The sequence below is a fragment of the Neopelma chrysocephalum genome, unplaced genomic scaffold, assembly GCF_003984885.1.
Source record: "Neopelma chrysocephalum unplaced genomic scaffold, ASM398488v2 Primary Assembly neopelma1_336b, whole genome shotgun sequence".
In the NCBI taxonomy this organism is placed as follows: Eukaryota; Metazoa; Chordata; class Aves; order Passeriformes; family Pipridae; genus Neopelma; species Neopelma chrysocephalum.
Genome location: NW_020898000.1, coordinates 477,621 through 500,919, shown reverse-complemented (window position 1 = coordinate 500,919; position 23,299 = coordinate 477,621). Strand labels below are relative to the sequence as shown.

Sequence of the window (23,299 nt, the reverse complement as noted above, 5' to 3'; positions counted from 1 at the left end):
TCTGTGTCATAGGTGTGGTTTTCACTTTTCTTTCCAGTGTATCAGTTAATGCCCCCTGAATAGGTGCCCTCAACAAGACACTGCTCCAGGAAGCTGGCTCTGGGAGGCAGGAAATAGTGCAGTTTTCTTCTGCAGCTCCCAGGAAAGGAGCTGGACTATCCTGAAATACACTGGGGCTGGGAAAACAACCCTGACCAACAGTAGCCCCACATCCAACAACAGCAAACCTGCAGCAGCTTCCTGGTGCAAGCGAAGATCATTTCCCTGGTATTAAGGGCAAGCATTTGATCTCTATTTATTTAATTAGAAGAGAACAATTAAAAACCTTCATTTCCTAGCTGCCCCTGGCAGCATCACCCTGCTCCCAGCAGTGCAGGACCCAGGCCCAGCTCCTTCAGTAGCTCGGGAGGAAGCTCACCCTGCCCCATCCCTGCAGGATTCCCCCTCTCCCTGGTGCAGAGGGAAGCAGAGGGATGTGACCACCAGGAATTCAGTGTGTTTACAGCAGGCTTCTGTCACCTCCACAGGCAGAGCAGGAGCCCAGGGCTGTGGAACAGCTCTGCCCACCCCTGGAGAGGCCCCAGGACACCTGAGCCTGCAGACGTGGCAAACACGGCCCTGGCCGGGGCCACACCCCACTGCCCTTGGCAGGACACACTGTGCCAGCCCCTCTCTGACCCACTGCCCGACCCCCTCTGGCACTGCTGCCCTGCAAGTTCAGAGTTCAATGCCAGAAAAAAACAACCCCATTTCACAATTCCCAAATCCAGGCTCTCGGTGGAGCCCAGGGCAGCCTGTGCTCTGGGAGCTGAGGGAGGGCACAGACCAGGCACTCCTGAGTCCTCACCAGGCTGGGTGTGGTTTCTCCCTGCCCAGGCCCCACCAGTGCCATGGTCCTGCTGACAAGGTGGTGACGGCTCGGAGGCCTTTCCCAACCCCAGTGATTCCGGGATCCTGTACCTGCATAGAAGCCAGTTCCTCCCAAGCTCCTGAACACTCCTGGGCACTCTCAGCTGAACTCCAGGATTCCCCTTGGTCACCCCCAGTGCCAGGAGATGGGATTCCCTGGCTGGGGTTGCCCCGGCCCATCCTCTGCTGCCCCTCAGAGACACCGTGTTCCCAAACCCTGGGGTCTGCTCTGGCTGCAGAGGGAGGAACAGCTCCAGCCCCATTCCAGGCCCTGCCCCTCATCCTGGGTCAGGGCACACACATTTCCCATGACCTCAACGGACATAAAAAAACCTCCATAAAAAAAAAAATCCAAGAGAGCCCCCAGTTCTTCCCCCTCTCCCCCAGGCTCTGCAGTTAAGGACTCATCCCAGTGTCACCCATTCCCAGAGGGCTCTCCTGGCTCAGGTCTCAGCCTGATACTTCACAGCACACTCAGACTTGCAAGGTTACAATATCAAAACATACAGAACATTTCAGAACCATATTATTTTAGGACAAATATTTCAGACAGTTTTAAATAACAAGTCAAAGAAAAATGAGACACTTGTGGACTCACACAAACTGAAGGGTGGGATCCCAAGGACCAAACCCCCTAAAATTATCTCCCCTGTTCTCCCCACCCAAAAACATCTCTGTTGCCCCTCTCCCCAACCAATACTAAGTCCAAAGAAATTTTGGAATTCGACTAAATTTATTTTGGGATCCAGGGGAAGGAATTCATCGGACAGGAGTGTCAGTGATACCCAAATAGAAACGCCAACCCCATGAGGGCAAACCACTGGGACTTGGTGCTCTCTACTGCCCTGGGTTATTCAGCTCAACTCAGGAAAGAAAAAGGAAACAAAACAGGCAAGTCAAAAGTAATTAAAGAGAAACTCTTACTACAGGCCTTCATCGATTCCCACTCAGCGGTGGAACATGACAGAGCTGCCTTTGCAGTGGGTAACAAAGCGAGTTTTGGGGTCTGTGCCCACGCTGGGTGAGTGCCAGGCAGAGCAGACCCTGCAGCTCCTCTGCCATGGAGAAACCAGAGGCTCTTTCTGTAGCTATAAAGGAATTTATTTGGGATGAGACTCTTCACTACCACACCAGACTCTAAGCTGGCTCTCGGGGTCTAAGCCACACTGTTCTTTGGACAATAAATTTCAAGTTGCACTTACTGTCCTATTGAAAAAGGAATGATGATGACAAAAAGGAACCAAAAGCTATTACCTAATTGTGTTAGTTTCAGCTGAAGCCATCTTCCATCAGAAACCATAGGATCTGATACACCAAAGTCCTCCCTAGGGATGTGTATGAGTAGAGTAGCTCAGTGCTTTGTAACTAGTACTGCTGTATTGTTTTGTATCAAAAACAAAAAACAACAAAAAAGGAAGTTTAAGGGCACGTGCAGCCTCAGCTCCCCGAGCCCTGTGCCGTGCCAGGGCTCCCAGTCGGCCTCTTCCCTTAGAAAAAGTAAAAAATAATAAAAAAAAATCACCCCCGACCCCAAACATCAGCAGTGCCAGGCTGGGGGCCCAGGAGTGGCTCCTCCCGAGGGCTGAGGGGACCTGCTCACTCCTTGGTGTCCTGCTCCTCTCCCTCCTGGGCCCCGTCCTCGCTGGCCTCCTTCTCCTCTTTGCTCCGCTTGTTCTTTTTGTGCTTGTGGCGCCGGTGACTCTCCCCCTCCTCGCTTTCGTGCTGCTTCCTGTGGGGAACAGAGGGGAAAAGTGACACCTGTGCCTGTGGCAGCACAGCTCTGCCACACGAGGGACCTGCACGGACCAGCAGGGCCTCCCCGGCTTTGTTTGGGATGAACTGATCCCGCAGGTTGTGGCAGCGGCACAGCCCGGCAGGCACAGCCCGGCAGGCACAGCCCGGCAGGCACAGCCCCCGCGGCTCTGTGGAACATCCACGTCCCTCCACTCCACGGGAGCTCCAGCAATGCTGGCACAGCACGGAGCTGCTGAGAGGAGGGAGAGCCCTAAGTCCAGAGGGCTTTGGAACCTTCACTCCTCTGAACACCTGGGGGAAATCCTGGGACTTGAGGCAAGAAAGGGGTCAATGGAGCGAGGGAAATGTGGATTTCCCAATGGGAGGCAGATCCTCTTTCTCCTTCTGCTTACTCACACATAACCTGGCTCTTCACTGGCTCCATGCTCCACAACTCCTCTATCTCCTCACCCGTTTTCCTGATCCAGGTGGATAGTCGGGGTTGTTGGCACAGGATCTCTGTGATGTGGGAGGAATCCCAGGCAGCAGGGGCTCGGACTGGGCCCTGGGTGCAGTTCTGCCTCCCATCAGGGGAAGTGGGAAGGTGGGAGCTCTGCTCTGGCCCCTCTTGGGAGGAGATTTTCTGCTGCTTCTCCAACACACAATTTTTTCTCCTCACAGGCTGCAAACCAGGCGAGCTCTTGAGAGCTGAGCGTGGGGTGAAGGTGGCAGAGGTAAAACACAGCACAGAGCACAGGAAAATGCAGATGCCCAGCACAGGCACAGCTCCATGAGTGGGGCAGTGTCGGGTCACAGACAAATCCTGACATGGCTGGAACACCAGTTTGGCAGCACAAACACCCAACTGGCTGAACCTGGCTGAAAAGCTCCTGGCTTCAAGTAACTTTCTGACTAGTTTAATGAATGGTTTCATGGTCATTAAAGGGGAAAAAATAAAAGGAAAAAATCAACACCTTCAGCCACCCTGTGGACAATGTGTCAGTGGGTTGTGCTGGGACAATGGGACTGGCCTTTAATACTGGAACCAGCGTCGGTGATTTCCTGCAGACTGGGCACTTTGCAGGGAGCTGGAAACTGCAACTGGAGCCTTTCATGTGCCTGCAGACGCCTCACCACGCTCAGAGCTCTGTGTGCCTCAAGCAGGGACTCTGACACGCACCCAAAGTGGCCTTAAACACAGTATTGCTCCCTTTTCTTTAGTTCACAAACACTGCTCATCTCACCGCTTTGAGCCAGAGGGACCATCTGGGTGTGGTTTAGGGAGCAGAGGAAAAGTCTCCCAGTTCCCACCTTGTGCCCCAGCCCAGATCTGCACATGGAGCTCTCAAGCAGATCTGCCCCTGCTTGGGTGAATTTTACCCTGTTCACAGAATCCCAGAATGGTTTGGGTTGGAAGGGACCTTTAAGATCATCGAATTCCAAACCCTCTGCCGTGGGCAGGGATTCCTACAGTGAGGTATCTACTACAAGGTTTCAATTCTGAGTGGAGGAAGCTGAGAAATATCCCCTAAAGGCACTGGCTTGTTCATCTGGTACCAGCCCAGCTTCCATTTGCTCTGTATTCAAAACAAATTCAGGTGGTCCTGGCCTTTCTTCCCAACACTTTGTTTCCAGCCCTTCAGCCATCAGTCCTTCCCTGATAACTTCCTCATCTCCTTAAGGATGAGAACAGCCTTTTACCTCCATCACTGTGCAGGAGTTTCTGTGATACCAATTTCAAAATAAGGGTCATTACCTACAGAGCTGACCCAAATTTCATCTAAAAGAAAGAAGTAAGGTGAAGCACCAAGCAAAAGGAACAAGAACAAGTCTGCTCAATCCATTACCAGGATGTGAAGTGACACAGGACCTGAGCACAGAACCTGCCTCAGCCCAGGGAGCAGAGCTGCTGCTTTGCTAGAACAGTGCTCTCCCAGGAAGATCATCTGTTGCAAATACATTTTCTCCAGAAAAACTGGGATTTCAGGACATCTGGCTGTGCCTCAGCAGTGTCTCACCTTTGTGCAGCCCATCACCAGCCTCGCTGTCAGGCACTGGGCACAGAGCTCTAATCACACATTTCAGATTGCAGAGAGCTCTCTGCCCTTGTGCACAAACAAGAGCAACAGGACCCAGAGCTGATGCTCCTGTCCTGGTTTTGCTCCTGTCCTGGTTTTGCACTTCCCTTTGTTGTACCTTTGCTCGGGGTGGGAGCTGCACTGCCCTGATGGGATGATGAGCACAGGTCACCCCTCCTCCACTCCTCAGTGCTGCCCCTCTGAGAACTCACAAGCACTGAGGGCTCCTCTCCTGTTACAGATGTTTCCTCCTCCCGAAGGCTCTTGCCCTCACCTGGGGCGTCACCCCTGGGGACATCAGCAGCTCACAGGATGAGCCAGGGCGACACTTCACCCCAAGAACATCAAGCTCCTTGTCCCATCCCAGCCCTCACCGCCGGGAGGACTTGTGCTTGGAGCTCTCCTCCTTGTCGCGGTGCCGGCGCTCGCGGTGCCGGTCCTCTCGCTCGCGGCTGCGGTCGCGGCTGCGCCGATAGTCGCGCTCGAAGTCGTAGCTGCGCTCCCGGCTGTAGTAGCGGTACCGCTCGTCGTCACTGGGAGGAGAGAGCACAAGTGAGGCACAGAACACGCCCCTCGGACCGCACCGCGACCCTCCTCACCCACATCTGGCACCTCGCACTCTACCCACAGCAACTGGAGGTGCTTCTGAAAACACCTGCAACAGGAAAACAACACAAACAGGCTCCTCTTACCACTCTGCTTCCCCTGCTGCTGGGTTTTCCCTCACCACACCAACACCCCAGAAAATCTGGAACTCTTTTCTCTGAGTTGGACTAACGGGCTGTTTTCTTCTGTGAGCAGAGCTGAGGTGGTTCTTCTGCCTACAAAGCATCTCATTCCATCCCCATACAGGAGCAGGCACGAGTTACCCCAAAATGAGACACATCCCCCATCCCCTTCCCTCTACACCTCACAGTCCATGTGCAGTTTCTGAAAGCCAAAATATGAAGGGTTAACGAGTCCCTCTGTGAGAAACAACATTCAGCCTGTGACAGAAAGGAAGTCCAAACATTGTCCTGACACTCCTGGGAACAAGCTGGACAAATACATGTCCAAGATCAATGATCTGGGAGTGCTCCCAAGCAGCCCACTGAGCACTGCCACTCATCCTGCTTGACAGGCACGATCTCAGCTCCAGAGTGCTCCACATCACCCAGAAATGCCAACAATGTGCCCAGGAGCGCTGATCCCAAGCCTTGGCTGCCCAAGGACCTGCTCAAGGAGTGGGGGACTGAGCATTTCCCACTTCGGCAATTTGCCACCTGTTGTGTTCCTGCCCCTCCCACCCACAGTGACCACAAGCTTATAAGTTTAAAAAAAAAAATAAAAAGGAAAAGTAAAAGAAAAAAGCTCAGGAACAGGCTGCCCTGTTTGCTCCCTCCCTGGGCTGGGAAGGTCCCCAGCAGGAAGCACCCCGTGCCAGGAATGCACATTCTGATCATGTTTTGAATGATTATTGGCATTTCTGGGCCTGCAGAACACTGGCACTGCTGGTGACTGAACACCCAAGTGATGGGTTTGGTTTAGGAGTCCGTGCTGCCCAGCCTCCAGCTCAGCTCTCCAGGTCAGGGAGGCTCCAAGCCTCCTCTCCTTCCCCCAGTGCTCCCAGCACTGCTGTCACCCGAGGGCACAGCAGTTCCCACCGAGGTGGTCTCTCTCTGCTGCTCCCAGGTAGTGGCACTCCCTGCCCCAAAGTCTCTCCAGGAGAGCAGAGCGGGCCAGGGTGTCTGTCCTTTGATCTGCCAGTGACATTTAGAGGACAAGAAGCAGCAGCTCCTGCGCTTCACACGGAGCTGTGAAAGGCCAGGTAAACACAGAGGGGCTGTTTCATTTACTGGCCTGGTGGGAGGGCAAGAGGAACTGGTTCTGCTGGATTTAAACAAAGAACCCCAACCCCAGACATAGGAAATCAGCCAGTGACACCAGCTCCTGGTCTGTCCTCGAGTCATTGATCCAAAGTATCCCTTCCCCACACATTTCAGAAAATTCCACTGGTAGCATCCACAATCCCACCCCGTGGTGAACCCCCTGTGGGGCTGTGGGGCAGGGCCAGAGTCCCCCCGTGAGCAGGACAAGCAGCAGCACTCACTTGTTGTATTCACTGGTGGTGGGGGTGCGGTCCCGGTCCCGGTCTCGCTCCCTCTCCCGTTCCCGCTCCCGTTCCCGCTCCCTCTCCCGCCTGGAGCCCGAGTACTCCCAATGGCTGCTGCTGGAGCTGCTCGTGCCCTTGTCCACCGTGGTCACCCAGGGTGTGTGGGACGTGGAGATGGGTGGGTAGCTGATGAAACCTGAATCTGCAGGAGAGCAGAAGCCTTGCTCATCTGAAGCAGCCACAGCATCCCCCCGTCCCTCCCCTAAAAAGACCCCCTCTGGCAGTACAGCTGGATCCAAGGACACGATGGCCCCTCCTGTCCTTTCCCTTTCCCTTCCAGCAGTTTGCTAAGAGCAGAACACCTTTTCCGCGAGGCAGACACAGCAAGAGCAGGTCATCACAGGCAGTGCTAGCCCTGGGCTCTTGGCCTCCTGTACGAGGTCTCATCTCTCACCAGGGACCTTCTGGTCTAAGGTGGCACCTGGGGAGGGCCAGGGCCACCAGCTGTGAATGAAGGATGTCACCTGATGAGCCCAGAGCCAGGGGCTGGGCTGCTCAGCTGGGCTGCTCAGCAAGGGGGTATCCCGAAGCAGTGCCAACTGCTGAGCAGTGGCACACCCGGCAGCTCCCCTGCTCCAGAGGGACTGGCACTGCTCCAACCCCTCTGCAGGGACACACTCTGCAGCTTCCACCTGCTCAGCACGGCCAGGAGAGGCCACTCCGAGTGCTGGTCACTGCGGACGGGGAGAGAACAGGGCACTGCTGCCAGGGCTGCCCCAGGGAGGGATCCTGCTGAAATCCTGGCACTGCCTCTGCCATTACAAAACCAAAGGAGATGGTGCCTGTAGGCAAGGCAGAGGGGGAAGTGGGCGAGGAGGGATTCAAACGTTCAAGGAGGAGATGCCAAGCTGATAGTTGTGGATGGCTGTGCTTGTCCCTGAGGGAGAGAGTGTGAGTGAGGGAGAGCACATGTGTGCAAACAGGCACGAGGACACGGTGCTGAGGCACCTGGGGGAGCTTCTCTGGTGCTGAAAGCTGGTCTGAGCCTCAGCACTCAGCCACAAAACTGCACCACCAGGGCTGCCCAACATTCAGCTCTCCAAGCGCTGCCCAGTGCAGTCAGACTCAGGGTGTGTTCCTAGTGTCTGGGATCATCTGGGGCAAAAGCAAGAGCCTGAAGTTAAAGCAAACCTGCTGTCTGTCAGCTCAGAAAAGCCTGCACTGCCAAGGACCAGAGGAGAGAGAGCAGCAGTCTGTTCTGGGCAGTGCTCACCTGCGGAATTGTAGCCAAAGGGAGGTGGCTGCCTGTTGTTGTAGCTGGCTGGCTGGCTGGGGGAGAGAAAAGGAGGAGTTACCAACACCAGGGAGTCCCTGCAGGGATGTCTGTGCTGCAGGGTCACCCCACTTTTTCTGGAGGTCTGTGGAACATCCTTATGGGAAACCCCCTCTACCAGAAATGCACAGGGGTGCAGGGGCTTTGCCACGGCTTCCAAACATTCCATAATCCCACTGCCTGCCCTGCTTCACCCCAGCCAGGCTTCCCGGCAAAGCACCCCTGCTCCCAAACTACCTGGAGAATCTTCACAGTAACAAAACATGCCATCAGCTACCCCAGATCTTGCCTAGATTGTATGGACTCCTTCCTGTGCCTTGAATGTGACGAAAATAAGTGCAGAGAGGATTCCTGACAGACTCTGCTCTCACCCCCACCCCAACCCAAGACCAGACCATGAATCACTGGCACTGCTTTTTAACCTTTTCTACTCCCTTCCTCACTCCAGCAGAACTGCACCCCTGGCTCAGCCCAGGTGTGGTCTTACCCATCCAAGGTTGGAATGAGAAGAGCTGGTGGCGGTGCCAGAGGCGGCGGGAACAACCCTAAACACAGAAGGGTAATGTCAGCACAGAGGCCCAGCTTGCACAGGGGAGCCACACTTCAGTGCTGTTCACAGTTCAAAGCAGTTAAAGAACCTTTACTCTAAACAAGGCCTTGTTTGAAATGGAATCATTTTCCTCTAGGGTTGTATCTCCTCCCAGAATTCAAACCCTACGTCTGTGTTAGTTCTGTGGGGGTATGGGAAGAAAAACAAAAGAAAAACTACCTTGTTTTGGCTTATAAATCTTAACCGTAAGAGTCATCAAGGAGTAAAGATTAACCCCTACAGTCCTATGGAAAAAAAGTGGGTTTTGGGATGCAGATATATCACAACTACAGCAAAAGGTTTATCACTCCATTCATTAAAATGAGTAACTTTGTCCCTTACAAAGCACAGAATTCACTGTCAGCCCTGAATTTTCAGAGGGGCAGCACCTGGTCACACCTATTGTTCCAAGTGCTCTGCTCTACCAGCAGCTAACTGTTTTCAATGGCAACATTTCCAGTAGAAAAAAAAATTACAGCTAGAAACAATTCAGTCCTGAATTAGGGAGTTCAGCAGCTCTGAATTAGGGGCTTCTTGACTTATACACAAGATTAGTTGTTACATTTTTTTCTTAGTTTTCAGATCTCTGCAAAGGCCTCTGCTGGAAATGGCATTTGTTCTGCTCAGTCTCACACCCCCAATTCCTGCATAAAGGAACCCCAAGAACTAAACCATTTCAAATCTAAGTGGCTTTTGCCATGTCAAGTTCTCCATTTCACTTTTTCAAATTGTCTTCAGAGACAAAACAAGACAGAATTTAGAAGCCCTATGGACGACTATTTAGGTCCGGAATACAAGATAAGATCGAGTTCAACACTGCATTGGACTTCATTAGTCTTAAATTAACTGTGCTCTGAACTGGTGCCATCCTATCTCCTGTCACTCACTCCAAATGCTCAGGTAGGGCCACTGTGTGTTCAGAATTGCTGCTGTTATTGAAAGCAAGGTAACACCTACCTGGAATGGGACCTGGAGGTGGCAGGCCTGTGGAAATCAGCAAGGAAAACAAGTGAGGACAACAGGGGAAGCATGGCACCTCTGTGCCTCAAGCTAAACCTCAAGGACACTTTGAATAAACGTCACATGTTGGAGCAAACAGCAGCAGAAAAATTGCTGCTCCTAAGCAGGAACTACCCTGCAAACTGTATCATTTTCTCCAGTGATGATCTCTTTACCTTTATGTTATAATTTAAAATGTTGCTGCCCTCTTACACTGGAGAATTCCTTTTCTAAGTGTCAACATGTGAACAACCGACTTGGACTTCAGAACAGAGGAGAACCTGCTGCAGGCTCCATCCAGTGTGTCCATCTGGATTTTGCCAATCACTTTAACAAAAGGCAGTAGGAAAAGTTACCAGGAAAAGTACCAGTGAGTTCTGCAGGAGGAATCCTCCTCAGACAGGGGTTACTGCATGAAGTGCTCCCAGTGACTCCTCTGAAGCCTGGCCAGAAGCCCAGAGCGTGGCCCCTTCACTTAAACCTGGCACTACTTCAGCCAGAAGCAACAGGGGCACAGACATGACTCATGTGAGATCAGAAGATGCACAGATTTAGTGAAAAGTGAAGAGAGAAATATGTGCCTTAGGCCACGGCCAACATATCTGTAAACTTGCACAGAAAAATGACCCTGAGCCCCTGGAAAATGCTGCAGATTTGTCCTTTTCCACTGCAAAGTTCTTTGTTCTCTCCACCATTTCCCTGGTGCTAGAAACTCATTTATACTACTGATACTTTGTTTTGAAAATGAAGCACTGCTCTGAGGTCTGCACTGGACACTGGACTCCTCTGGGAGCAGCAGAATCCCTCTGCAGTGGCAGCTGAACAGTAAAATGCACAGAGAAAGGTACCGATTTTGGTATTTCAAGGCATAAATCAATCAAGACCTGAAAAGTTATTTGTTACAGCTGCTGTTGCAGAACTGCCAATTCCAGCATCACCTTTGAAACACCTACAATCAGCAAGAGCCAGAGAGGATCCTGACCTGAACAACCTGCTGATCTGACCCAGGAGAGCAATTCCTACATCCTCAACTTCTTGCACAGAGAAAGAGGAACCTGTTCCCTTACATTTATCAGTAAAGCAAATGGCTCAGTAGCACTGAAAGGTTCTCTCAAGGAAACAAAGTCCAGAGTTGTTTTTTTTGAAGGACGAGCTGCCATTTTTTAAGTATTCAAGGGCAGATGTTCAATAGGCTGATGGAGACACTGAACAGAGCCTGGCCAGTTAAGGAGCTGTTCCCTGCCTGCTCAGCTGCCTGACAGCACCTCACCGTGGAACCTCTGGTTTGCTCCAAGCCTGGGACGTCCCAACTCCCGTTCCTCGGAGTGAGCACGTACCTGGAGGGTGCAGGGGAGGTGGAACAGAGGTGACTGGAGGAGGAGGGTGCAGGAAGTGTGGTGGAGGAGGCCCAGCGAGCGGGGGAGGCGGAGGCCCTGCTGGTGGAGCGAACGGCTGCTGCTGAGGAGGCTGTTGGGGCTGGGATGGCTGCTGGGGCTGCTGGGGAGGCTGTGGTTTACTCCCGTGGTCTCCAAGGACCTTAGAAGGCAGAGGAATGAGGAGAGAGCATTTTAATCCCGTTGCTCCTGCAGTAGGGACCTCCCAGTGCTGGCAGGAAGGGAGCACATCACCGAAGCAGGCAGGGGGGTGACACCTGGGAAGAGTGACCGATCTGCAGAGGCACCAGAGGGACCTGGAAATGCAGCTCTCAGTGCTTGTAAGGGCCAGGAACAGCCACCACTGCCCAGCAAATGCTTTCTCTCAGGCGAACTCCTCTTGTTGGCAAGAAATAAACTGACCACAAAACCACATGTAAAAACAAAACCAGGAATTGTTCCACGTTTGGCTTTTCTTGGCGAGTTAGAAGTGGCTGGTAGGAAGAAGAGGGTTAAGAGAAGAGCTTTTGGCAGATGGTCCTCAAACCCTGCACACAGCAGCTTCCTACAGAGAAGCCAACCAGAACACGATGGTCATACCCTGGGCATGCAAGCTCGGAACTGAGACCAGTTTTATACCCCAGGCTTTCCTTCCTTACAAGGGACAAGATCCAGTACCACAGGCCCAGCCTGTCTGAAGCATGGGCTGCACCAAATGCTGCTGAGACTAAATGTTACTTCAAAGCAAAATGAAACACCAGCCCCAGGTACAAATCCTCCACTGCAGAACTGGAGATTCCACCCCAACAGTGGAGGGGAAGGGAATGATCCACAGAAGAGCTTCCCAGCTATACACCCCAAGGAATACTCTGGGAGAGCTGACGAGGAAAGGAACTCAGGCCTTGCCACTCTGAAGGGAAGACTAGTCTTTAAAGGACAAATCTGGCTCCTAGCAAGACCAAGCTTTTAACCCAGAAGTGAACTGAGGCTGCAGGAGGGAACAACCCGTGCGCACACCTCTGTACGGTCAATACATCACCTGCTGCTTTGCAGGCAGGAACTGGGACAGGGGAGGTCAGGAGTGCACAGACATTTGCTCAGGGTTCAGTAGAAGTGCAATAGAAGTCAGGAGTTTGCCAAGGCAGCACAAAACCTTTACCTGGATGGGGTTCTCCTCCGAGGCATGTTTATCCCGACGTCTTCCTTCCACCCTCCGAATGGTGCCCGCCTGGCCCCCGATCACATCGATGGTCCCACCCAGCTTCCTGGTACAAAGCAGAGGCACCTTTTTAGGCTCAGAGACATCAGAAGGAGCCATTTTCCCAGACTTCTCTCGTGCATTCTTTCCCAACAGGCAAAAATCTCCAGAGACAGCACTCAAATTGACAAGAGGCAAATGAAAAGCCTGTTTTCACTTCCGGGAGCTTCACTTTGAGCAGGGCTGAGTTTGGTCTCTCTGAAAATCCAGAAATACGATCCAAAGAATCCCCAGAAATGGGTGTAATAACAGGGACTGCACACTGGGACAGAAATGGCCCCAAAGTGCTCAAATGCCAATACACTGAGCAGAGCTTTAAAGCTTATACTCAAAGCACAGAGCTGGTTCTCAGACTAAGTGTAGAGCTGGAATGCCAGGCTGGTTTCTGCAAGGCAGGTGTGCAAAAGCTGATTTAGCAATGAAGCACCAGAAGCCCCCAGAGCACAAAGCTCTGGCCTGTCAGGTTTCACACAGCTTTGTTTGTTCTGCAGCTTTTGATAAACCCATGGCTCTCAAAAGGGCCAAGTGGTTTCCCCAGCAGAGGCTCCCATCAGTGACTCAGTTGTTTTACCACAGTCCAGCAGCGTCACACACAGGCTCAGGAACCACCTCTTATCCACTGCCAAACTCCAAACCCACTGCCACTGGAGGAGCAAAGATTACCATCGTGGGAGCAGGGATGAGCCAGGCAAGCACAAGCAGTGCACAGGGGAAGCCCTCAGAGCTGAGGGGTTTGCCTTGCTGCCTCTGCTCCCAGAGATGTGTTCCATTAGCTGGGATCCAGGACTCCCTCCCTGCACTGACAACAGCACCAGGAGAGGTGAATGGTTAGGCAGGGGCTGTCTGCTGAAGGTGCCAGTGACCACAGAGCTTCCTGGGAAGTTTAAAAGCTTCTGTTTGAAGCTTGAGGAGGTTCGGATGTGGCCCAGGTGGATCCCAGTTGCCCCCAGGAAGAACTTGTTCATCTCTCACCTGTTGGGAGGAGGTCCAGCCTTCATCCTTCCTCCCACCAGTGCCAGGAAGTCTGTTTTGAACTCTGTTTTGATGATGTTGTTTTCCACCTCTTTTTCAGCATTTCCTGTTCTGCCCTGCTGAACCTGTGGAAGGCAATATTTAACAGACAGCTTTAATGCTCTCCCTTTCAACTGAATGTAGCACCAGAGAGAACCCTCAGCAAAAGAAAAGGAACAATCACAGGGCTCTTGCCACAAGCCACCTATTCTTCAGTCAAGGCACAGACATTTCTGTGAACTAGTGGCCATTCCAGCCTTCCTGTTGGCCACTGTCTCCTGTTAGAAGTCCAAAGGTTTAATAATCTCATATCCCTTCTCAGGTAGTCCTTAAGTCAACACTGGAACTTGTAATACTTGCTGTACTGACAATTTGGCTGAAGTTCTGGTTCCCAGCTGTTGACCACCAATGGACTCTGCAAAGGCTGATGGCCAAAGCAGCCTCCAAACACAAAAGGCAGCCACACAACTGCAGCACTCAACAGCAGTGAGCAGAACAGCCATGGACGCCCAGCTCCCCTCTCTGCACCTCCTTCATCCACAGGATATTCCAGCCAGACACCCCCATTGCTGGGGAGCCTCAAAGTCAACTGGAAATTCCCTCCAGTCTTGCTGCTGCGGTGGTTCAAACCTGCCAGACAGACAGAACTGTCCCTCCCATACAGAAAAGATTTTCAGCTGAGAGACTCAATCTCTAAAGACTCATTTTTGTATTTCTAATCACTCAAAGAACACAGAACAGTCTGGAATTGAGGCACCTTCTGCTTTCAAACCCTTCTCTCTGTGATTACAGCCCCAAGAGCCAGTTTTCCTGGAGCCATGAGCAGCAGGAACACGTCACCCACCGTGATCTTGTTCTCAGTGCTGATGGGGGGAGCAGGGTCCAGCCCCAGCTGCAGCCGCCGCTGCTTCTCACAATAAGCCTTCCATGTTTCTTCATTGAATCCATAATTAAAGTAATCAGAGAGATCAGCACCTGCCAGAGGGAGCAGAAGTTACACAGGGATTCTGCAGACTGGCATCCTCCAACTGTTCTTTAACTGCTTAAATAAAGAGCTAAGAAAAGTAACATTTTTCTAGAGAGCCTGGCTGGCTGTGCATGTCACTGTCACAATCTGCTGGGGCCAGAGATGGCAGAACCTTTGGTGGGAGGGGGACACCATGAGCACCACGGGACACCTGGGACACAACACAGCACCTACACAGGCCATGGAGAGCTGCTTGCAACTACTTCTTCACCAACCTGATTTTTCCAGACTGGTTTATTCCAAGTGTCCACATGTGGTGAGTGCTGGGGAGAGCACAGGAGTGACAGTTCCAGCTCCCAGGACAAAAATGGGATGGTGTCACAGAATGTTTTTCTTGGCAGAGCTGAGCCCACACATTCCCCTCCTGACCATCACTGCCTTTGCTGTTTGGTGAAGAGATTCTGGGGCTCACCCATTCCATGAAAGACATCTAAAGTGCAAGTTTTTTATTGATATGTCCTGGACTGCACAAGTAATTACAGTGCAGTCACAACCCTGATTAGTCATCCAAGATTGTTATCTCACACTGACAGCCTCCTGTGCAATGTGCCCATTCAGCACCAGCACTTCTGAACAACAGAGGTGCCCACAAACTGCTTTGCCAAGGATGCAGAGGGACAATCCTGGCTGCAGGAACTCCCTGAGCATTCCTCCCATCTGCCCCCAGGAAGCACTACAAAGCACCTCCTGCCCTGCTGAGGTGTCCCTCAAACATCCCCCACACAAAGATATCCCTACAGAGACCATTCCAGAACAAAGAGCTGACACACAGGGTTAAGCAAAGCACTCTGAGAGTGGTTTAAGCTGTGAGGTCTAAGCAGTGAGGTTTATCTCCTAGGTAGGCCACTCTTCCTGTTGTACCACCCAAACATGCAAATTGCACCAACACCGACTCAGCAACACCACATTTACTCATCTACTTTATCAGCCTCTATTCCAGACCCCTATCAGCTCCTCCACACAGGATTTATTCTTCCTCTCCCTCACTCAAAGGGATCCCAACTTGCTGAGAAATTAACTGTAAAGGATATAAACTCAAAAGGCTGTTGAGTAACAAGCTACTTGCCATCTCCAATAAATCCAGGCCACACACCTCTGCAGTCACCTTCCCTCTACTCTATTCCCACAGTGTTTTAGGGCCAGCTGGCTCTGTTTTGGTCCAGGGATGGCAGCATGGCCACAACCATTTCCAGGCTTTACCTCTGAACTCCACTGTATTCTTTCTAACTCATTTTCTTCCCATTCCCCTCTTTCTCACCTCACAATCAAGGGAGATTCCTGCAGGAGAAAGGCTACGTGTTTTATTCTGCCTGCACTTGCTCCATCACAGGGAGCAGCTTTAGTGCTGGTTTGATACCCTGACAGTTATTAGCTCTGGTGTGTACCCTGATGCCTTTCATGTGGGCAAGAGACACCCAAACCACACCACAAACATCCTTAGAACAGCATCACTTACTCAGCACAGCAAGAGTTCTGAAAGATAAATAAAATACAGAGGCAGGCAGGGAGAAGAATTGTTTCTGAGAAGAGGATTTTTTGTTTCAGGTGACATTTCACCAGAGCACATTTTACGAGCAGCACAGCAAACATTTGGATCTCTTTCTTGTCCCTCCAATTCGTTTTGTGTCAGATGAAAAGCAGCAGTTCATTTGTGGCATCCCACAGCTGTCCTGCAACAGTGGGAACCTCCCTCACACCAGGGAGCGTGGGCACTCCCAGGACTCAAATGAGGAGGAGACATGGGGACAACTCTGGGCTTGTTCTGAGACACAGAACAAGCTGCTGCACAGGAAGAGGAGAGCACAAATCAATACCCAAATCCTGATCCTACTCAACTGCCTTTATGGCCAACAAACATTACTGGATTGGTATCAGTGCAACATTTTCTGGAACTAGGGAATTAATAAAATGGATCATTAAAAAAACAGCTGTTCCCTTTAGCTAAATTACTAGAATAAATGCAACCCAATTTTAGGGAGAGCATGGCTGGTTCAATCAGTAAATGCCACTGATTGTCTAGACAGGCATCAGAGGCTGAGCAACACTCATTGTTCCAGCTGCCCTGTTCCCTGGCAACAACAAATGGACAGAAATGACATGTGAAATTAAAGAGAGACAACTAAAACTGCAGAAAATATTTATCACAAGGAACTGTGAGGCCCCACCTGGTTTCCTCCACGGCTTGTCTTCAAATGAATCCAAATCCACTTCTATAACAGGCAATCCATTTATATTCCCTGCGGCATCCAAGTCAATACCTTTGGGCTGCAACTTGGCTTTGGAGAGAGAGAAACTGTTACTACTTTTAATGCAATGCCTTTAATCCTCTCATTTGCTGAGCAAATTATTCCAGTCAAAACCAAAGAGCTGCTGTGAATTAATCCCTGGCTTTGCAGCACGTAGGTAACCACAATCAACTTTTTAATAAATATACTTCAGTCACTCCACAAACAAACAGCCAGGGTGTGCAGCACTTGCAGCTGAACAGCAAAGAAGCAAACTCAACCCAGATTGGTACTACAGACAGTAAACCATTACAACATGCATGAAATTTACCCCAAAGGGAAATAAAATAAAATGATTTTTCTCCACAGGCAAAATATTTATATATTTGTCGTTACTGACTGTGGACTAATGGGAGTCAGCAAAAATCTGATACAGAATCTTCAAGGAGAATTTTTCTTATTTTCTCACTCAGAAGAGAATTCATTTGGATAAAAAAAAATTAAGGGAAGGGAGTAGACGAAGCCCACAAAAGGACAGTCTCACATATGTGGAAGGAAAGAATCCCAGTCTCAACAGACACTAAACTGAACGGGGGGGAAATTTCATCAGCAGAAACCTGCAGAGCTGATACTCGAGGCCAGAGTTTGTTTCTTTGAGTATCCCACACTCCAAGCAGCTCAGGACACTGAGCAGAGTTACAGTCCTTCTCCAGGCAAGCAGTGCAACAATACAGTTTAGAAATATTCTGGGTTTTCTACTAGAAAGTAATAATGTACTTTTTTATAGTTTAAATAGAATTATAATCACCCTGTTCAGCGATGGGTAATTAAATCCCTCCATCACATCCTGGACCTTCAGACTGTCCTAGGAGCACTTATCTTTAGGAAAGGCACTATTCCTGGTTTACATAAGATGCACTAGTTCTATATCCTTCCAAACAGAAAAAAACTGTGCAGCTGCTGCAGCTCTCAGTGCCAGGGGAGTGAAACGTTGCAAAAGGTGAAGGATAAAAACAACAGCAGTACCTGAAGCAGATGCTCCATAGCCTCTACCCGTTTTTAAGTTTAGGTTCATAGGAGTTCCCCTATTGGAAAAGAATCAGTGTTGGCATTTGAACAAATGACTTGGCTGAAGATTCACATGCAAAATATTCTCAAGCCCTGACACCCTTCAGAAGATGCTTTAGTTCACCTGGGTTTGCTATTCAGAGTCATCCATCAGAGTGAAACCACCTTTACAAGAAGAGAAGGAAATTATCCATAAAGTGGAAGAACTAGAATATGCAGGAAAGCACAGGTAAGGCATTCCCCTGAGAGGAAGGCTGCTAGCAGCAGGCAAAAGCGCTGTCTTATTATTTTTATTCAATGCACATTAGGCAGTTTTAAAAAATTCCATCTCCTGGTTCTCAAATCCAGCCTCACCATTCCTGAGCCATGAAAAATCTGACAGCTGGGAATTAGTAAATCCACAGCTTTATGCAAATTCTCAGCAATAGAGATTTGGGTTCTGGAAGTTTTCACAGATGAGTTAAGTGTGACTTCCCACCTTTGATTCTGCCCCATGAAGCACAGTAATTTGTAGGTTAATTTTCCAGCAGCAGACCCATGAATTACCATTCCTATTTTACAGATGGATTCTCCAACAAGCAATTGCAGGACAGAGCTGCCCATCAGCTCCCAATCCCATTCTGGTGTTCTGGCCACTACTCCCGTGTCTCCCAGGAGACAGAGCAGCTCTTGTCTCATCCCCAATTCAACCCCAGCATGCTGGAGCCACCTCAGCCCCAGCATCCCACCCTGAGCAGCAATACCCACATGTAGGACGGTGCTCCCGTTTTGATGTTGCCAATGGTCACTTTGACATCGTCATCATCACTGTCGCTGTCGCTGTCATCCTCATCATCCTCGCCGCTGGGGAGGGCCTGCAACAGTGCCACCACAGGAGCTCAGTGATGCACACCAGTGACAATGCCCCAGGACACTCAGCCACATCTGGGAAAGCTTCCTGAGCACCAATGGGCAGAGAAACCCCTGTGTCCTTTGAAGGCATTGCCCCAGTTCTCATGGAGGGTCATGTTGCAGAGAAGGTTTAGCTCAGGTCTTGGAATGTCACCACATCCCTCAGCTCCTCTGCCCCACTCTTTTTGAAAGGGTTAGGGCTTTTCTGACACACCTCCCTCACAGCTCCATGGTCAAAGGACACGATCACAAATAAAACCTACCAAAATGCATTCACCAGGCTTCCCCCAAAAACCTTCAGGCAAATATTCTCTCACAGCTTCTGTGGTAGGAAGCTGCTGAGCAGTTTGCCTTAGCTGATTTAGCACAGTCAGTCCCCAGGTCCCTTCACTTTACAGCTGCTGATTTGACCCCAGTGCAGCCCCAGTGCTGGGGCACAAAAATGAAGGAACAGGCAAGGAAGGTTCCCGGACATCTGGCAGTGCAGCTCTGTGAGATGCATGAGCTGAATTAACACGTCACCCTACAGAAGGGCATGAGGAAGGTGTTCCTTCCCTCCCTCCTTTTCCATGGCACACAAACCCTCTGTAAGCCCTCTTGATGTGCCACAGTGGCAGAAAATAAACCCATCAAAGAGACCAGGAGAGAAGGGAGGGGAGAAGCAACTCTCCTCCTCCTCTTTCAGCACTGAGCCATGGATTGCATTCTAAGAGGTCTGAGCCTGAATCAAAACTGATTCCCAGCACTTTGGGTTTTCTATCCCAGTGTTTGCCAGATCTTACTGGCCCTTGAGAAGTCACACTGAATACTGAGCTGGAGGTAACACCATGTTCTGTTTTTCCTGCCAGAGGGCAGCACCAGAGCCCCTCATGTGCCTCCTGGGTGGGCACAAGCAGAGCTCACATCAGGCTCCCTCCACACTCCTCAAGGCAGGCTGACAAGAGAAGCCTGTTGCTGGGACTGGGAATGGCTGTCAGTGCATCCTGACACTACAAAGATAAGGCATTAGGCAGGCCCAGGATCTTTACAGCTCATCTGTTTCTCCAGGAGAGTGGAGCAGCACAGCCCCACCCTGTGCACCGCGGGCAGGGGACACGTACGTGCTGGGACATCTCCCGGTCCTCGCTGTTGACAGGCCGGCTCTCCTGGGGAGCATCCTGCAGAGGATGAGCAGATTCTGCATGTCTGGGAACACACAAAACAAAGTGACCATGACACAGAACAGCACGTGGACAAGCCCAGCCTGCAGGTTCACCTACAAACAGTTCTAAAACCTTCCTCCAGGCGACTTTCATGTAACACCTTATTCATGTCCTGTGTTTGTTCCGCTGGCACCCAGCTCAACTACATGGCAAAAATTCCATCCTCCTGCCTTGGTTTGGATTTGCTTTTGCTGGAAAGAATCAGTTTCACACATCCAGAGAGCACCTGACACCACTCCACAGCTAATGTGTAAGTGGCACCTAGAACAGCTTCCAGCTTTGGTCTGGCACAATCACAACTGAGAAGAATAAGACCATAAGAGACAAAATTTCCCTTCACCCTTAAGGATCTCATAATTACACAAGTATTTAGTAAGCAGCAAGGGCATCTGTCCCAAAAAATGAGGAGAAAGTGATTTTAGTGTGTCTGCAAATAGTTTACAGTAACGAGAAGTTAAAATTCCAAGAAGAAAAGACAGATAATTATCCACCCAATCTTCCCACTCATTACAAACTAGCCCTAATGCAACAATGGCCAGGTTTGGATTTACCTCCAAATAAAGAGTTTGTGCAAACATTAACATTATTTACTGCATTGGCCAAGCAAGAATGTCAAATTGGTGCACACATGCTAGAAAAGAGTATGCCAAGTGAACTACAGAACTACAATACAGAAAGAGGTCGTTTGTCTCTAACATCATAGATAAAACCCAGTAGAACTTCATAACAATTCTGACTTTTCAAGAGAGACAACTAGAATAGCCCAGAAAATGCAGTTCTCCACGAGAGCTTCGTGGAGATGTTGCTATTTAAAATCCCACCTCAGACAACGAACATACACAAGACTGTCTACAAAAACAAACACACAATCCAAACACTGGTCACATTAAAGCCACAGAATGGCAGGAAAGGAGACACCAAACAAGCCAAAGTAATGCAACTCACAAGTTACTGAGCATAAAACAAAGAACAAACAAACAATTTGAGCAGTAACTGAAGGCCCATATTGGAAAAGCCCCATATACAAAGAAATTCATCAAGCCAAGATCAAAAAGAAGGGCTGAAGGCTTTGCAGCTGGCCAGGGAAGGTCCCATGGTCACCATGTTCCTGATGTGACACCTGCAGACACTTCCAGGTATAAAAAGCAGCCAAGATGTCAGAGGGAAAATGAGCCTCCAAGTATTTCCACGCTGCAGACACAGGCTGGGACATGAGGACCAAAGGATGGACCACTGGAGAAAACCTCTCCTGATGGAACCAAAACCTTTTGCCCAATCCAATCAACTCCTAACATTGACCTCAACCCCTGAATTTCGTTAAGAATCTGAGATGACTGTGATTCCTGATTTCAGGAAGAGTGACAAGTATTACCTTCAGCTTCAAGTCACATGAGGGATCTGTGGGTGTGCATTAAAATTTATGAACTGGAGTTTAGAGAGACATTTGCTCCCCAGCAGCCTTTCCCTAACCTGTTTGCTTCCCAGGAATGAACCATCCGGCAGGTCCCCAGCACCATCTGCACCCAGAAAAACCTCACGGCCTTTCACTGCCCCAGAATGCCAACATCATCCTGGGCACTGCTGCTGGCAGAGCATCCTGCTGGCCTTCCACACATCCCTGAGGCTTGGGAACGTTCAGGGATACTGCAGCCCAAACTACACGGATCTCTGCTCCATGGCTGGGGACAATCACTCCAGACAAACCAGCAGAGCATCCCTGGAGCTGCAGCCATTGACAACAGAGCAAACAAAGTGGTTTTTCTTAAAACATCCCTCCAGCTCTTCATTTAGGGAGATTCTCATTGTGCAACGAAGAAATGGGGAAAAAAAACCAAAAAGAGGACAACAAAAAAAAAATGAGAGCTAACACAAGCACTAGTACTTCTCCTTCCTGCATCTTACAGTTATTGAAGGCAGTTGCTGGAAATTCAGATTTCTAATCCTGCTTGTGAGGTAAAATTCCATTCAGATGAATGTGACATGGAACAATAGATTTATGCAAATGAGCAGTAAATTTCTGTCTAAAAGTTGTTCTTTCTCACAAAGCTCATTCGATGATTTTAGGTAACAATTTACTGAGTTTTTTAGCACTTGTTTATTTGCACAAGTTTTCATATTCCTTAAGCACACAAGTAGGACAGCATCCATAAAAATCCCAGAAATTCCAGACACTGAATCCACAGCCACAATAAACATTAGATGAACTTTGGCAGGTGCTGAGCACACAGAAGTCCAGTGAAGATCACATCTTCAGGAAAATGCTCCATTTTAAAATGGCAAACAGATAATACTGTGCAGAGAGAAAGCTCAACAAAACATACAGCTGCAAATAGAGAGGAATTACGACCCAGGACAGACAGTACTTTCCACATGCAGAAACCCAAACTGATCACTGAATTTATCTCCAAGTCTTACCCAAACCACACACTTTAGAGACCTCACAGAATGTGCTGATTTGATCATGTCAAGATTTTAACCCAAGATGTTTTACCTTTTCCAGGCTAAAGCACAGGCCACAGTTTCACCAACGCCAGGCCAGCACAAAGGCCAGTCCTCAAGGCATCATTTTTCCCAGGGCATTAAACTGGAAAACAGATCTGATTTAAAACTAATTGGTGAGACGAAAAAAGGGCTAAAAGTTAGTTTTAAATCAAACCAGTTGACTGAGCCAGTTCGCTTCCACATCCATAAATGTGTGCCAGCCCAGCACGGTGGCTGGGGATGATCCCATGGGATGGGGAAAGGACAGGCTGCTGTTCCTGGCAACAGCACCAGTCTAAAGCACTCATGAAGCTCTGCTTAACAAATCTTTATCTTCTTTGTAGCATGTACTGTTAGAGTGAATAAACAGCCTCTGGACTCACCCAGAAATTGGTCCATCTTCTTGCTTACCAGTGGTGTCATCTGCAAAAACAACAGCAAGAACAAAGAAATTATTCAAGTGAAAGAAAAAAAAGGTAAATCTAAGCACAAAAGGCATCACAGGTACAGAAATACCTCCTGGTGCCAAGGCACCATAACCCCAACGCTCTCTTTCCAACAAAGTTCAACTAGAAATGGAGCAACTAAAAATAAACCCAACCCGACAAGCAACATCCATCTGCAGAGGTGATGCCTCAGCCACTGACACAGAACAAAATTCAAAATATACATCTATAGTCTCAGAGAGTAGAGACAAACATCACACAGGAAGATATGAAGGTCTTTATATAGAATTGTAACCTGCCAGGGAAGAAGAAACACAAAAGCATTCATGTGGAAAGCCCAGGGGGAGGACAATAGGGTTTCAGTAAAGTCCTGTGGTTTGTCCTGGACACATCCCAGCCCCGTTAGGCCAAAAGGTTTGGGCGATTAGGGAACTGAAACTCCAACAAAAGCACCTCGTTAACCTCCCTGCACCAGCGATGGTGATAAAAGGACAATAACACACCGCCGCCCTGCGAGGGGACGGGGGGGGGGGATAGCGGTCCCTGTGAGGGGACGGGGGGATGGCGGTCCCTGTGAGGGGAT

The 23,299-nt window shown here is 49.8% G+C and overlaps 1 protein-coding gene across 3 annotated transcripts in view; it reads right to left on the bottom strand.

Annotated features, from left to right (window-relative positions):
- Positions 1-1,435: 1,435 nt before the first annotated feature.
- The window catches only part of LOC113978517 (pre-mRNA 3'-end-processing factor FIP1-like), a 22,242-nt gene continuing 378 nt past the window's right edge, over positions 1,436-23,299 (bottom strand). The window contains exons 2-17 of one of the 3 annotated variants that reach the window (XM_027705510.1): positions 22,654-22,693; positions 22,281-22,386; positions 19,688-19,772; positions 18,444-18,550; positions 17,655-17,713; positions 16,569-16,679; positions 14,221-14,351; positions 13,338-13,462; positions 12,267-12,372; positions 11,072-11,270; positions 9,693-9,719; positions 8,634-8,691; positions 8,087-8,142; positions 6,811-7,015; positions 5,096-5,254; positions 1,436-2,638 (exon numbers count right to left, since the gene is read on the bottom strand). In XM_027705510.1, coding sequence (XP_027561311.1) covers positions 2,506-2,638; positions 5,096-5,254; positions 6,811-7,015; positions 8,087-8,142; positions 8,634-8,691; positions 9,693-9,719; positions 11,072-11,270; positions 12,267-12,372; positions 13,338-13,462; positions 14,221-14,351; positions 16,569-16,679; positions 17,655-17,713; positions 18,444-18,550; positions 19,688-19,699 — 1,488 coding nt within the window. In that variant the 5' untranslated portion in view covers positions 19,700-19,772; positions 22,281-22,386; positions 22,654-22,693 and the 3' untranslated portion in view covers positions 1,436-2,505. The remainder of the gene's footprint in view (positions 2,639-5,095; positions 5,255-6,810; positions 7,016-8,086; positions 8,143-8,633; positions 8,692-9,692; positions 9,720-11,071; positions 11,271-12,266; positions 12,373-13,337; positions 13,463-14,220; positions 14,352-16,568; positions 16,680-17,654; positions 17,714-18,443; positions 18,551-19,687; positions 19,773-22,280; positions 22,387-22,653; positions 22,694-23,299) is intronic. The other 2 variants (XM_027705511.1, XM_027705509.1) reach the window with 2 other exon arrangements.